Source organism: Ooceraea biroi, chromosome 12, assembly GCF_003672135.1.
Source record: "Ooceraea biroi isolate clonal line C1 chromosome 12, Obir_v5.4, whole genome shotgun sequence".
Lineage (NCBI taxonomy): Eukaryota > Metazoa > Arthropoda > Insecta > Hymenoptera > Formicidae > Ooceraea > Ooceraea biroi.
The window spans coordinates 8,625,725-8,638,320 of record NC_039517.1 but is presented as its reverse complement, the minus strand read 5'-3'; the positions used below and the strand labels follow the sequence as shown (position 1 = coordinate 8,638,320).

The 12,596-nt window shown below is 49.9% G+C and overlaps 1 protein-coding gene across 3 annotated transcripts in view; it reads right to left on the bottom strand.

Annotated features, from left to right (window-relative positions):
* Positions 1 to 5,878: 5,878 nt before the first annotated feature.
* Positions 5,879 to 12,596, bottom strand: part of LOC105284278 (zeta-sarcoglycan) — a 185,555-nt gene continuing 178,837 nt past the window's right edge. For all 3 annotated transcript variants that reach the window (XM_011347648.2, XM_011347649.3, XM_026973966.1), the window contains 3 exons: positions 10,566 to 10,755; positions 10,085 to 10,277; positions 5,879 to 8,326 (listed from right to left, as the gene is read on the bottom strand). In XM_011347648.2, coding sequence (XP_011345950.1) covers positions 7,969 to 8,326; positions 10,085 to 10,277; positions 10,566 to 10,755 — 741 coding nt within the window. In that variant the 3' untranslated portion in view covers positions 5,879 to 7,968. The remainder of the gene's footprint in view (positions 8,327 to 10,084; positions 10,278 to 10,565; positions 10,756 to 12,596) is intronic.

The window sequence follows — 12,596 nt, the reverse complement described above, 5'->3', positions numbered from 1 at the left end:
CTCTTTCTTCCGCGCCCTAATTAATTTAGTTAATTATCCGGGGAGCTCGAAACCGCGCCGGGGACGTCGAACGTCCAATTTCTATCTCCGGTGATAAAACCTCGACGCCAGACGTCGTTGGAAGTGCAACGTGGCTCCGATGAAGCCGCCTCGAGAATTTCGCTTTTCGGCCGTAAACCGCGTTCATGACGCGTTGTTCCGTGCATGAAAGAACGAGCATCGCCTGCCCGTTATTATTGCCCGGGGATATGTTGGGGGTGGCGATACGCCGCCTTTCAATCTTACTAATGGAGACGGTTCCTGTAATCGGAGGTAGTGCTCCTCATTGGATTTCGATTTTGTTCTTGATATCTTCTTCGCGAGCTTGTCGATACGACGATCCGATCGCGCTGGTGGATTCTGTAATTCACGGTTCGGTGAATATGACAGGTCGCATACGGTCATGCGACACCGATGTGGCGCAGACATGCGTTATCAATTCAAGTCGATCGATAGTCGAGAAATACGTATTATTGATAATTGATGTTACGTCGCAACGACATAGTCCAGACAAATTGCAAACGAAAATCACATCGTGGAGAAATTACCTTTTAACCGATCGTGACGTGTAGACGTAAGAATAATTTCTCATATTCTATATGAGAGTAGAATTGATCTTCAATCAATGGAAAAACCTCGACATTCCCTTACGTATCCCATCGCAACGTTGACCGTCGCTTTTCCGCGATCGAGAGAGTAATACGTGGTGAAAATTATGGCTTTCGCTCGCCCTGCCTTTATTCGATTCATCGCCGGCGCGTTGTTTTTCTTTCGCGTTTCACCGCGCACAAAGTGCATCCGTGACAAAACTCACCGCGAAAAACCGCGTGTAAAGTGCACGCAGCGTTTTTAATTGTATCTATTGTCCCTCCGCAAAGTTCTCTATTTTGAAAGGGACAGGCAAACGCAGGGGAGAGCTGCAATTCAGAAGTGAAAGCGCCGACCTCGCCGACCCGTTTAATGTTAATTACATGGCGCATAGCGGGGCTCTACAGACGTGGTATGGGGTACTCTCAAGATAATTCGATGCAATTTGTCCTGCAACCTCTGAAGGCAGTCCGGCTGAAAAGGGATAAAGGCTACTTTCTGCACTCGACGACGATTATCGAGCGGTTTTAATAATTAATTTCATAACGACGTCGTTAAAGTTCCGCTCTCGTCGTTGATGCTTAAGAAAGATCAGTTTAATCTCGCGACCCTTCTAAAGTTTCGCGCGCTACTTCGTAGTCTGCATGCGTCTTTCTCTCTCTTTTTCTCTTTTCTTCTTCTCTCTTTCCTTTCTCTCTCTGCTCGTCTCGTTTTTCATCGCGTTCTCGAAACCCGCTGTATTTATGGAGGATATAATTGTCCTCTCTGTGCAAGCACGGGAGCGCGCGCGCACACACGCAATCGATTTCTCTTTAAATTTCCGCGACGTCATAATCGAAAACGCAGTTACATTTAATATCAATGAAAAAAAAGTTTTCTCCGACAGACGCGTCGACGAATTTCCCGGCTTCGTGCGAGTTTGCGGCGCGCAGGGGAATTTTATTTCCGTCCGTTGCAATTTATTTCACGCGATATCTCTTCCCAATTCGGTGCTATCGAGGTGTTACATTCGATCCGAGCGATACGTCCTTAATTTCGCTTTTATCGCGCTGGTAACTTACGCTGGTGCCGGATGGCCGCTGAATAAAATCGCCGTCGAAATTCCCCTTACGAGCTGGCCTCGTTAAAGCGCGATCGGAGCGCGGTGGAATTTGCGTCTAATTTTCCCGGGGGTCACGTTTCAACGACTCGCGGATCCTAAACTAGCGTGGAATGAACGGTAACCGGAAATCGATCCTCACTTGGCTCCTCGTGCAGACACGTGCCACGCCGAGGAATACGACGCCATTCAAGACGACGTCGGCAAGTTAGCCCCTACTTGGGGCTAAAAGGGGTGGCACGAGAAGCACACGCTCGGTCTTCCTCGCTCTCGCGAGACGGAAAGGGGTACGAACGCGGGTAGGTAGGGGGAAATAATGCGAGCGTCGGAGAGCGGTACCCGACAAAATTACAATTTGGGGGATGTAATTCCGTCCCGGAGAAATGGCCTCCACATACCGCGCGGCGGGGGCGCGGGTGCGGAACTCGGTTCAAGGGGGTAAGTAGGTAGTAGTGAGAGGGGGGCGGCCGGAGGTGGGAGAGATTTATCAACAGCTCGTTCCGCACTAACTAGACGCCGGAAACTCGAAAGATATTGCATCAGCGAGGCGATGATAGCGCCACGACGACTGGCATTAAATTGCATCCGGCCGTTGCAGGAATTTAGCCGCCATTACGGCGTTCCCCCCTTGCCAACTCCCCGCGGCGTGTACGCCTTCCTGGCACTTTCCGCACGGCTCTTTCACACACGGGGACGCGGCTGCGAGCGGACTGTCAGGTGTTCCGGGAACGTCAGTCGCGAATATTAACCCCTCTTTTAGCTCTTATCTATGGACTAGGCGGCGCTTTTAATAACAGCCACGTGATAAATAGCGGAGGAATGGATAATCTCCTTTTATTAGACCTATATAACGCACAATTTTGTGTTACATCAGCATTATATTACAGCACACGACGCAGGATAAGGTCTGAGAGCTTTACGAGTTCGCGTACGGAACGAAAATCGCTAGCGCAGCAATTAATCAGAAAATTTCAGTTTCCACGAAGCTCACGCGCGCGAGAATGGATTTTGCACCGGATCCTTCCGAAGGTAGACGCGCGTAAAGGGAGATCAACGCGTAGAAGACGCAAATCAACGTGCATCGTAACAGGATACCGAACGTCACGAACGCGAGTAAACGCTTGCCGAAGAAGCTCACAGCAACTCCTCACATTGCGGCTGAAGGGTGTGGTGGATTGTGCGGGGATCGGAGTTTGGGACATCCATGCCCCAGGGGCTCTTTCCCCCGATCAAAACCGCCAAATGGATAAATTACTCCCTCTCTCGCGCGCGTCTTGGCAAAGCCGCTCGGAAACGTGTTCACCCTTCAGCTGCCGCTGCCACGAAAGCCGCAACTTGACGAGGAATTCGTCGCTTGGCGACGATTCCGCGAGGGCGACGGGAATGATTTTCCCGCTTCCGAATCGCCGCGTATCAATAAGTAAATGACGAGCACTAATAACTAATTGCGGTAATAACTAATGGAGCACGGGAGGGAGAGCACCCTGGCTTCCCAGCGACACGCGTCTCCGCAACTGGCGTAGATTAATCCTCGAAACGGATTAACGGTGGAATCTTTTATGTCGGCGGCGGAAAGCTCTTGATCGCATCCAGCTTAAGCTCCCTGGAAATTAATGTTGCCGGCCACTACCACCCAGGATCCCTGCTGCATTTTGCAGCGGCCGCAGTTGCATTTGCGGAGTTGCCTGTAATAAATTCGCGCCGTGAATTGAATTATTCGCGGCCGACTGTGTACTTGCTAATAGCCGCGACTCGCTCGTCAGGAAGATGAAGAAATGAACGTTGTAACGAGATGAAGGACTTAAAAGGAGCGTGCGCACAAGAGTCAAAGGCTGGAACTCGATTACGGATCGGTCGGGAGAGAATATAATTTGCACGGGGTTCGATCGAGCTGCAAAGGGATTAAGGCGATCGGCGCTGTCGATGCGAAGCGGGCGCTGCCGTCTCGCGAAAATATTATCCCCCGCGAAGATTCATGAGTGTTTGCCTCCGTCTCGTCGCGCGACTCGCGTAAACGCTTATACACTCGCGCGAGTACCGGATCCGTCCGTTTGTCTTCCTGCCCGGCGGCGTAAATCATTAGATTTACGGCTGCCGACATTACCCACCTACGCTCGAGGTCGCGCGTTTACTGCATCTGACTCGACACGGGTATGTACTACTGAGACACGTTAGCGAGTAAGACCCAGACACGTGGAAATTGACGGATCACGATCGATCGATCTTAATACCGGCGCACGAGTGCCTTCTGAAAACCATCCGCGCGTGACACCTAAGGAGGTATTCGCGTATCCGTCCCAGTCTCGCCAAAAAGAACCACACGAATTTTTCGCAAGGGACGACGCGTGTCGCTCGAAGGGTGGAAGTGCTCACACCACGTGGCATCTAGCAAGCGTTACGCAATCGCGCAATTACGCGATGGCATTTTGTCAATGACGAAGCCGAGAGGATTATCGCGATATTGCGAGGGGATCCGCGCGTGTATCGTACGCTGCTGGTTGCTTGCTGGTATTTAAAGCTTTATCGGACACCCCGCGCAACAATTTCACGGTTCGCAGAAGCCATTCTGCATCCAGGATCACCTCGCCACCGACACCACGCGCTCGGCACGGTTCCTGCGCGGTTGCCCGTCCACCTATATCGCGCGCTCGTGCCCGCTCGAGCTACTCGAGTAACGTGCAGACTATAGTACTAGCGGTGGCAGTCACTTAGATAAGTACCTCGCTCGGGGTACCTTCTATAATGAATGAACAGGAACCCTCATCTGGTCTACAGTACGGATATCCTTCAATGATTACACATTCCTTTCTCCTGCAATATTCTTCCGCGAAACTGTCGTGAATTGCCAAGGCTGAATTATTCGATGTTCGATTAGACAGTTTGTAGCTTCCGTTTTACCGAATCAATTTTCGTAACGGTGATTAAGCTCCGTGCGTTGTTCTCACGACGGGAATTTCTACCGCGTTTCAGGAAATATTTTCTGACGGGAAGGATATCAGAGGATGCTTATAAAAGAGCGTTGTAATTTTCCGTAGACGATGGGATACCTCTCATCCGATCATCCCCGTTCGATCTCTGCTTTCTTCTGCGCTGCTTTCCGCGGCCTTTCACGCGCGATAACGGGATTGGCACGTTACTTTCTCATCTGGGGTGTATTCCTTTCCCTCTGTCGCTGCTAATTCGCGCCAGCCTATTGCCTCGCGGCGCTTTCCTCCTCTAGATCGCTCCAACCCCCTCGATCTCGGCAGAATCCTCCGCTTTGCTACTCGGCTTTATCCGCCTCCCCGCCGCCGCTGGATGCAATTTTAATCCCGAATTCCAAGAAAATTACCTTGCCGTCAGAGCTGTTTAAGAGGGTAGTAGATGAGATTGCCTCTGTTACCTGTCAGCCCGCTTGACATATACTATATTATGCAGCTGGCTGTTCGAACTAGAGTTTTGAGATTATTCTGTAATTTAAATTTCTATTTTCCCTTCGCGCCGCCGCCGCCACCGCCACAATGACGACGATGTGCCGCAGCGATCACGCTTTAATAAAAGAAAGAGACAAATGAATTTTCGAGAGAACCGAAAATTTCAGAAAAATGAATATTTCAGAACATCTGGTTTTTGTAAACAAATTGGATCGGACGAGTCATTTGTACGGCTATTTTTCAATCATAACTGTTGAATTTTTAATTGTAATTTGCCTACGAAATTCTGTCTCTCCCACTCTTTTTGTCAGACGTAACAATGCCTCTAACATGCAGTTATTAGTTACGCGGGAGCTATAATTGGCTGGAAACTGTAGAACGTATTGTTTACGGTGCGTGTGCGTATATTATTATTCGTCGTTTACGTGCGTTTTACATTTTGCGGTAAACAAGCGCAGCACAGCAACCTACCTGCGTAACGTGTCGAAAACTACCCCTCGGGAACAGTGCAGCCTGGCTGAATAAAGGAAGAATGGTAAGGCTAATGGATTGATAACGCTGGACGACGTGACTTTGTTTCCGCGGCGATGTTTCGATGACAGCTAACTGAAAACGCGTTCATTAACGCGCCTGTAATATTCTAAGAGTTTCCATGGTGTATCGACACGGTGCACGTCGTCGTCCAGCACGAGGGGATGAAACAATACAGGGTGATGATACCAATAAATGCGTACAATGATTAATAATAATAGTAACAATAACGACTTTATTGCCACATACATAAATAAATGGACATGGCCGATGTACAGCGTACAAGCTGGATCGCAAATCGATCCGGTTGCGTCAAACTACCGTCAGACATCCTCTCGCATTCGTTTCCATTCACTCTGTCTCTTTCTCTTTCTCTCTCTCTCTTTCTCTTTCTTTCTTGCTCTCTGTCTCTCTGACTTTCTCGCGCCTTTACGGCGGCACGCGCAGCCCGATGCAGCCGTCGCTACTTACAACAACGCTTCTACTTTGTATCGGAGCACGGGTTAAACAGACACCGCGTTAGAAGTAAGCGATTCGCGAGGAGTAATCTCCCTGAAAGGGTCGCCCCCCCGCGCCACTGAGCGCCGAGCGAGAGCGCGGGCCCGTGGCGGCTACGAACGATTTGCCTACAAGTGGTTTTCGCCGCGAGAGGCGTACACTCCGGTACACAGGGTGTAAAGTATCGAACGAAGGGTGCGATGGAAGGTGTTGCAAAGGGACGGGAACACAAAATAATAACGGAGAAGGGATGATCGTCGAACGGAGTTTACCGGGCGTCGCCTGACGGCGATCGTGAGATGCACAACGGTCCAGATTCCCGCCTCTGTTCCGCATCAGATTGGAACATCGTTCAATGTCGCGTTTAGCGCTTAACGGGTAGACCGACCCGATGAATCAGCTGATTATGATGATGATGATGATGATATGATTTTCCACGAGTATTCACTGAGAAGAAGGATTCTTGGCGGCGAGCAACGCGCACGTGATTATTCTGATTTTTGTGGGATTTTCGAGGGTTGAAGCGTTAAAGCCTCGTGGCACAAATTATCCGATTCCGATTTTTATGGGTCGTCCAGGATCGTTGATGCTTCGGGGCGCGAGTTTCGAAGCCGTTCAAGCGCCAAACGCGGGACGGGAATGCGGGTGTTCGAGGCGTGCATCATGGGGTAGCGTCGGCGGGCAGTGCTACGTACACATAGTTACACACGATCTATCCACGGTACCACGGAGATCCGGTGCCGCTCCCGGTCGACGGATCTCCGATGGACGCTCCAAGGGCCCCTCGATGTCTCCCGTCGGGGGGAGAGAAACGTACAAGTTCGTGTCGAATCCAGGGCGCGCCGAACAGGGCGAGCACATTCCGCGCGTAACGGCGTGGGAATACTCGCGCCGCGGGTCTTCCACGACAAAAACTCGAGCCGGGAGCAGCGGGTGGTCTCGCGGCTCCCTTTCGCATTGAGCGACGGCGCTGGGGCGAGAAAAAGTTCCAGGGAGAAGCCGGCGCGTGAATGCCGCCTGAAGATATTCCTGCGAGCGAGTTTCCCGAATGCCCTCGGCAAGATTCGAGAGAATTTTTCCGGTCAGCGGGGTCAAGACCCCGCGAGAATCCCCTTTGTGCTCGCGCGACGCGCGCGTTCCCTTACGCTTACGGGATGAAAGAGGCCGCCGACGCGCTTGTCCGCGCGCGTCTCGCTGCCGGTTGTTCGGCTGGACGTCTCGCGAACAAGGATCACCACAGGACGCCGTGAATAGGGAGAAATTGACGTAAATCTTCGTGAGTACGGATTCGTGATTGCGGCAACATCGGAGTTCACAGATTCGGCAGTGATTCCGACTTCCCAGTACGGCGACTCGGTTAAATCGTCGTCGAACCGCAGGAGACAAAGTGCAAATAAAAAAAGAAACAAGCGCGCGTCGCGATGCAATTCCTCCAGATTAATTGACACGTCGGGGGGCGCGGTACTACCTGCCGGCGTCCAGATTAGAATCCTACATTAAGTACTAGAAACTCCCGAAGAGCTTCCGGCAGTACTCGAAAGTGTATATCGGGCACACGCCGCGCTCGATGTCCTCGCCCGTTCGGCGCGGTAGAGATTCGTTTGATATCGTTTATAATGTTCCAATAAAGGCCTCGTCCCCGATCGCGCCGATGGCCGATCGCAGTGCGTCTTCCTTTCTCGCTTTCTCTTTCTCTTCAGCTCTGTATCTCTGTCACTAGAGTCACCAAGTCACACAGCAGTCCGTCGCGATTCCTAACGAGTGATCCGTCGTCGCGACGCTCCGTCGAGTCGAGTAGTATTAGCAAATCGACTTGTCGGCCTGGCAGTTGCCATCTGGCCTGGCGAGGAACAGTTTTCCGCTCGCGCACGCACACAGTTGATAGATGGTCGTCTCCCTCTGACTCTGATGAGTGGACGAGGACCTGCCGGGATGTTGTTGCTGCTGCTGCTGTTGCTCCCTAGACGAGTGTCCTTGCACCGGAATCGCCGTCTTGAGACCCTTCACGTAGACGGACTTGGCGTCAAGTCGGATGGCCCCGTGGACGCTCTGCAGCTTGAGATCCGTCAGGCAAGAGGCTGAGATCTCGTTCGCCCAAGACTCGATCGCCACGCGCTGAGGAGCGCTGATCTTCAAGGATCTCGTCGCTGATTCGAGCCTGCGACATGACAATAAGAAATTGCTTCGTTAACGTGAACGATAAGAAATTGCTTTGTTAACGTGAACGAAAGAACACTCGCTTACTCTTACGGAATTTAGATTTGAGTCCTGTCAGCGGATATCGGAAATTCAACATTTTTACATGGATAGCAGGATATGTTGTGGTATCACGGACGAACAGAGAAAAACCATTGATGCCAAAACTAACGATGGAAACGGATAAATTGACGGATGATTTTCCGCGAGAGATGTTCGCCGAGGAAAATTCGGCGGCGGGTAACGCAACGCTCCTTCCTGATTCCACGAGTCGTAACAAAACACGGATGCCACAGCGAATATAACCATTGTCCGGCGAAGTTGCGGCGGTTGCTGCGGCGGCGAAGCAACCATACACCTCAATTTCAGTGTATTACGTTCCAACAATGACGCGGATTACACCATAAATCTCTACGCGCCCGTAAACCGTCGTATTATACCCAAGTATTCCGGGAACGGAGTAATATCTGTATTGACTCCGCGGCCCGGAGTCGAACTCGCGCAATAATCGATCCTCTCCCCGCCGGGGGAGAGACGGTCCACGCGCTCCGACAGCCTCTTCGCGAAGCTGTGCTCTTTTACCGTCTTTCACTCCACCACCTTATTCTCCCCGCAGCCGTTCCCTTCTCTTCCGGCCTCTGCACCTCTTCTACCGCACCTCGGCTACCCGTAAGGATTCGCGGTATTTCATATCTGGCGCAAATCCAATCCTATGAATATAATTTTCCGCGCGAGCAAAGTTTTATTGTAATCGTAAATCCGTCTGTAAATTGCCCGGCGCTATCAATAACCGCACTATGGTACAGTACAACTCCGTTCTACCCTCTTCTTTCCTCTCACTCCTTTTCTTCTCTCCCCTCGTTCCTCGGTCGTTGATATTCGTAAATCCCGATTTCTCGTCGTAATACACCGAGGTAGTGCTGAAACGAGGACGAAGATCGAGGGGAGAAACGATGAAGTGTAGCGTTGGAGAGTTTAGGGGTCGCCGTCGAACTTGCTGCGGGCCGAAGGTGCGATGATCGGAGGTGTAGATGGAAGGGAATCACTGCTTCCGACGGGGAAACGACTCCCTCGCGGTGAAACGAAACGAAACGCCGCCACCGTTATTATTCGGTTGTGCACGACCGCGCAAAGACGATCGATCGATCTGCACCCCCGGTCGGCATCGTTTATTATTAGTTTGCTTGGCCGCGCGCCGTTTCCTAAATATACGCTTCTCGTCCTCGATCCATAAAATCCTCGTGCTTCAGGCGGGATTGGCGCAGGCAGAACCTGAGATCGCTGCATCTCGGTTGTTTTTGGAACTGCCCGATTCAAATGACCACGCGACCGGCTGGTGAACGTGACCTGGCACGGTCTGACTCTACTCGAGTAATTACTACTTGCCGCAGGTGCAATTACACGCGCGAACGGAGGATTTACATTGTGTTTCGATGCAGTTGTTCGTATGAATATTGATGACTACAAATAATTGCGTAATGTATGGAGGCAATTTAAAAAATCGCCTATCCATATGATAATACTAATACTATTCAATATATCATAATTAGATCGTTTCTGAATAATTCGTGAATTGGTAACTGAATTCTCATTTTAGGTCGATTTAATATTAAATTTCGCGATCGACTATGTATTACGTAATTATGACATAATTAAATATTATATTTTGTAGATATGAAAAAAGAATATTTGTAATTATAAGATAGATAGTTATGAATACCTAAGACCGCGTCCCGATTCTCCCCTGACCAGCGGGGTCTGCACACTTCCCTGAAAAACGGCACCGCCGTCGCCAGTCACCCTCAACATTTCTGCTCCCACGATCACTTGCTCCCTGTCCGCGGAGAACAGCACTCCTCCCCGTGGATCAGTTATTCGGAAACCCCTGGATACGCAGTCGACGCGATCCTCTCCTGAAAGAAGAATCCAGATCGAACGTTTAATAAACGTTATCACGTTAAAAAATAATTAATCAATATTAATTAATAATTAATTAATAATAATTATGTATCGTGTCATTTTATGCATTTTGCATCTAACTTTGTTTCATTAAAACACTTTCAACTCCGAGTGCATTAAATTAATCTCATTTCTTTCCTCACGGCTGCTTGAAACTATTTTGGAAATTACTCCGCGAGTTGTGTGTGAAAAATGTAAGGGGAAAAGGGTTGCTGAGGTACAAGACCATCTTTATAACTTACCGACTGTTAATCGCGCGAGGAGCCGACCGTCGTGGGATCTCGCCGAGGCCGTAAAATTACTCCACGATTCCAGCACCAAGTTTTTGCCCCTTCGAGATCTGAGGCTGGAGGCCACAAGGGCGTCCAATACGGCGGCTTGACCTCTTAGCTCGATTCCCCCAGGCACCACTTTTAGCGAACCGATACCTTCCTGAAAGAAAAGGAAATGACTGTCAGGACAGCGGTAGGGGTGCCCGAACCGTCGAAACTTTCTAGGTCGCGGCTATATAACGCCCGATAAAAATAGGGCAGAACCTCTCATGATTTATTGGCCCCTTGTATACCTATCCTATTTTCCATCAAATTGACAGCTGACTCAGACCTTTTGTTTCCGTGCCTTCCATCTCCCTCTGCCTTAGCCGATGCCGAAACAAAATATTTATTTGCAACGGTCTTGCTTGGTTGATCTTGCAAGATTAAGCATACGCGATTAAGATTAAGAGACGCTCAACGTCAAATTTCTTCCGGAGGAAAAGTCGACGCTAAATTCATCGAAGAAGCTGTCGTTGGAATTACAATCAGAGAGGAGAGTGGGTATAAGGGATAGCTTGTATTGAACCAAGATGCTTTAAGATGCTTTCCGATCGCGCGCGCTGCATCGGCGCAACAGCAAAGCCGGAATTTATTAAAATCGGACCGCGCACGTCGGGAAGCCCCCGCAATATCGATACCTTCGGGAACGAGCGGGCGCCCACCCATCCGTCGCGCTCGATCGTAAAATAAAATAATATACTCCATTACTGTGTCGAGTTTCAGCGCGGCGGCATTAAGTATCGACGGGCACCATTATTGCTACTTCAGACGGCTGAATTATAGATGCGACGATGAGCTATGCGCCGGTTACGCGCGGTGATCCATTGTGCCCGTTCGTTTGAAATATCTGCCCTAATATCCGAAACAGTGGCGTAGGCAGAATTTTATTTTAGCGTGATAGCTCTCTCTTTCTGCCTTTCTTTCTTAGTCTCTCACCCTTTCTCTTTCTCTTTCTCTCTTTCTCTCTCTCTCTTTCGTTTTCTCTCGTCTTCATCCACTCTAGCGCACGAGGTATATCGAGCGAAGAAGAGTGGGTGGTTGCCAGGGGTCGGAACGAAAGGAGAAACACACTATAAAGTAGACACATTGCGCGTTTGCATTCATCTCGTAAACTTCCGGTAGTCTCCCACCTGGGACTTATCCCCGCGCAGAAAGTGCAATTTGGCGTTTATGAAACAGTCTTACGGCGTATAATTGCGATCGAACTCCGACCCTCTTCATCTGCGTCAAGGGGTACGAGCAGTCTCGGTGGGAAAAAGAAAGCAGGAGTATGATTATATTTTCTTCTTAGAAATCTTCTTAGAAATAGGAGGATCGCGCGCGCAAACAGGTTTTACAACATCATCCAAGAGAGCTAAATTCGTATCGCGTGTGCGGCGTATTTTAATATCATCGCGGAAGGCGATGTAGCATGGTGAAGCGTGTATATTAAGCGGTTGGTTCACGCGTTCAAATGTCAGGAACAATTGGAGACGAGCTCGGCCCGCTTGGCAGATCTCCCGCGACCGCGTCGCGTTTTCGCCGCTGCGCCTTCTTTAAAATGTCGTTGCGGTAAAACGGCTCGTCCTTCCTTTGGTACCGCGCACATTGGTTTCCGATGATTGGCCTCTCGATCGAAAGTAATCGCCACGCTCGGTATGCTTATTATTACAGCCACGGGGAAAGAAGGGCGCTGGCCGGCTTGTCCGAACTAGTTTAACCCCTGATCAAGCAGACTCCATTTCGTCTGGGTTTTTTTTGTCTCTCTTTTTTTCGACTGGTTATCGCGTGCCGACCCGACTGAATATTTGCACACGGCACGGCAATTTGATCCGTCGATCCACGCGGGGAAACGATACGGATAATTTTCCTCGCTAATAGAGATGTGAAAAGCCGAACAGTCGAAACGACAATCTTTATTTTCGCAACATGGCTTGCAATAAGAATAATATAACAATATAATAAAAAATCCAAAGAAAA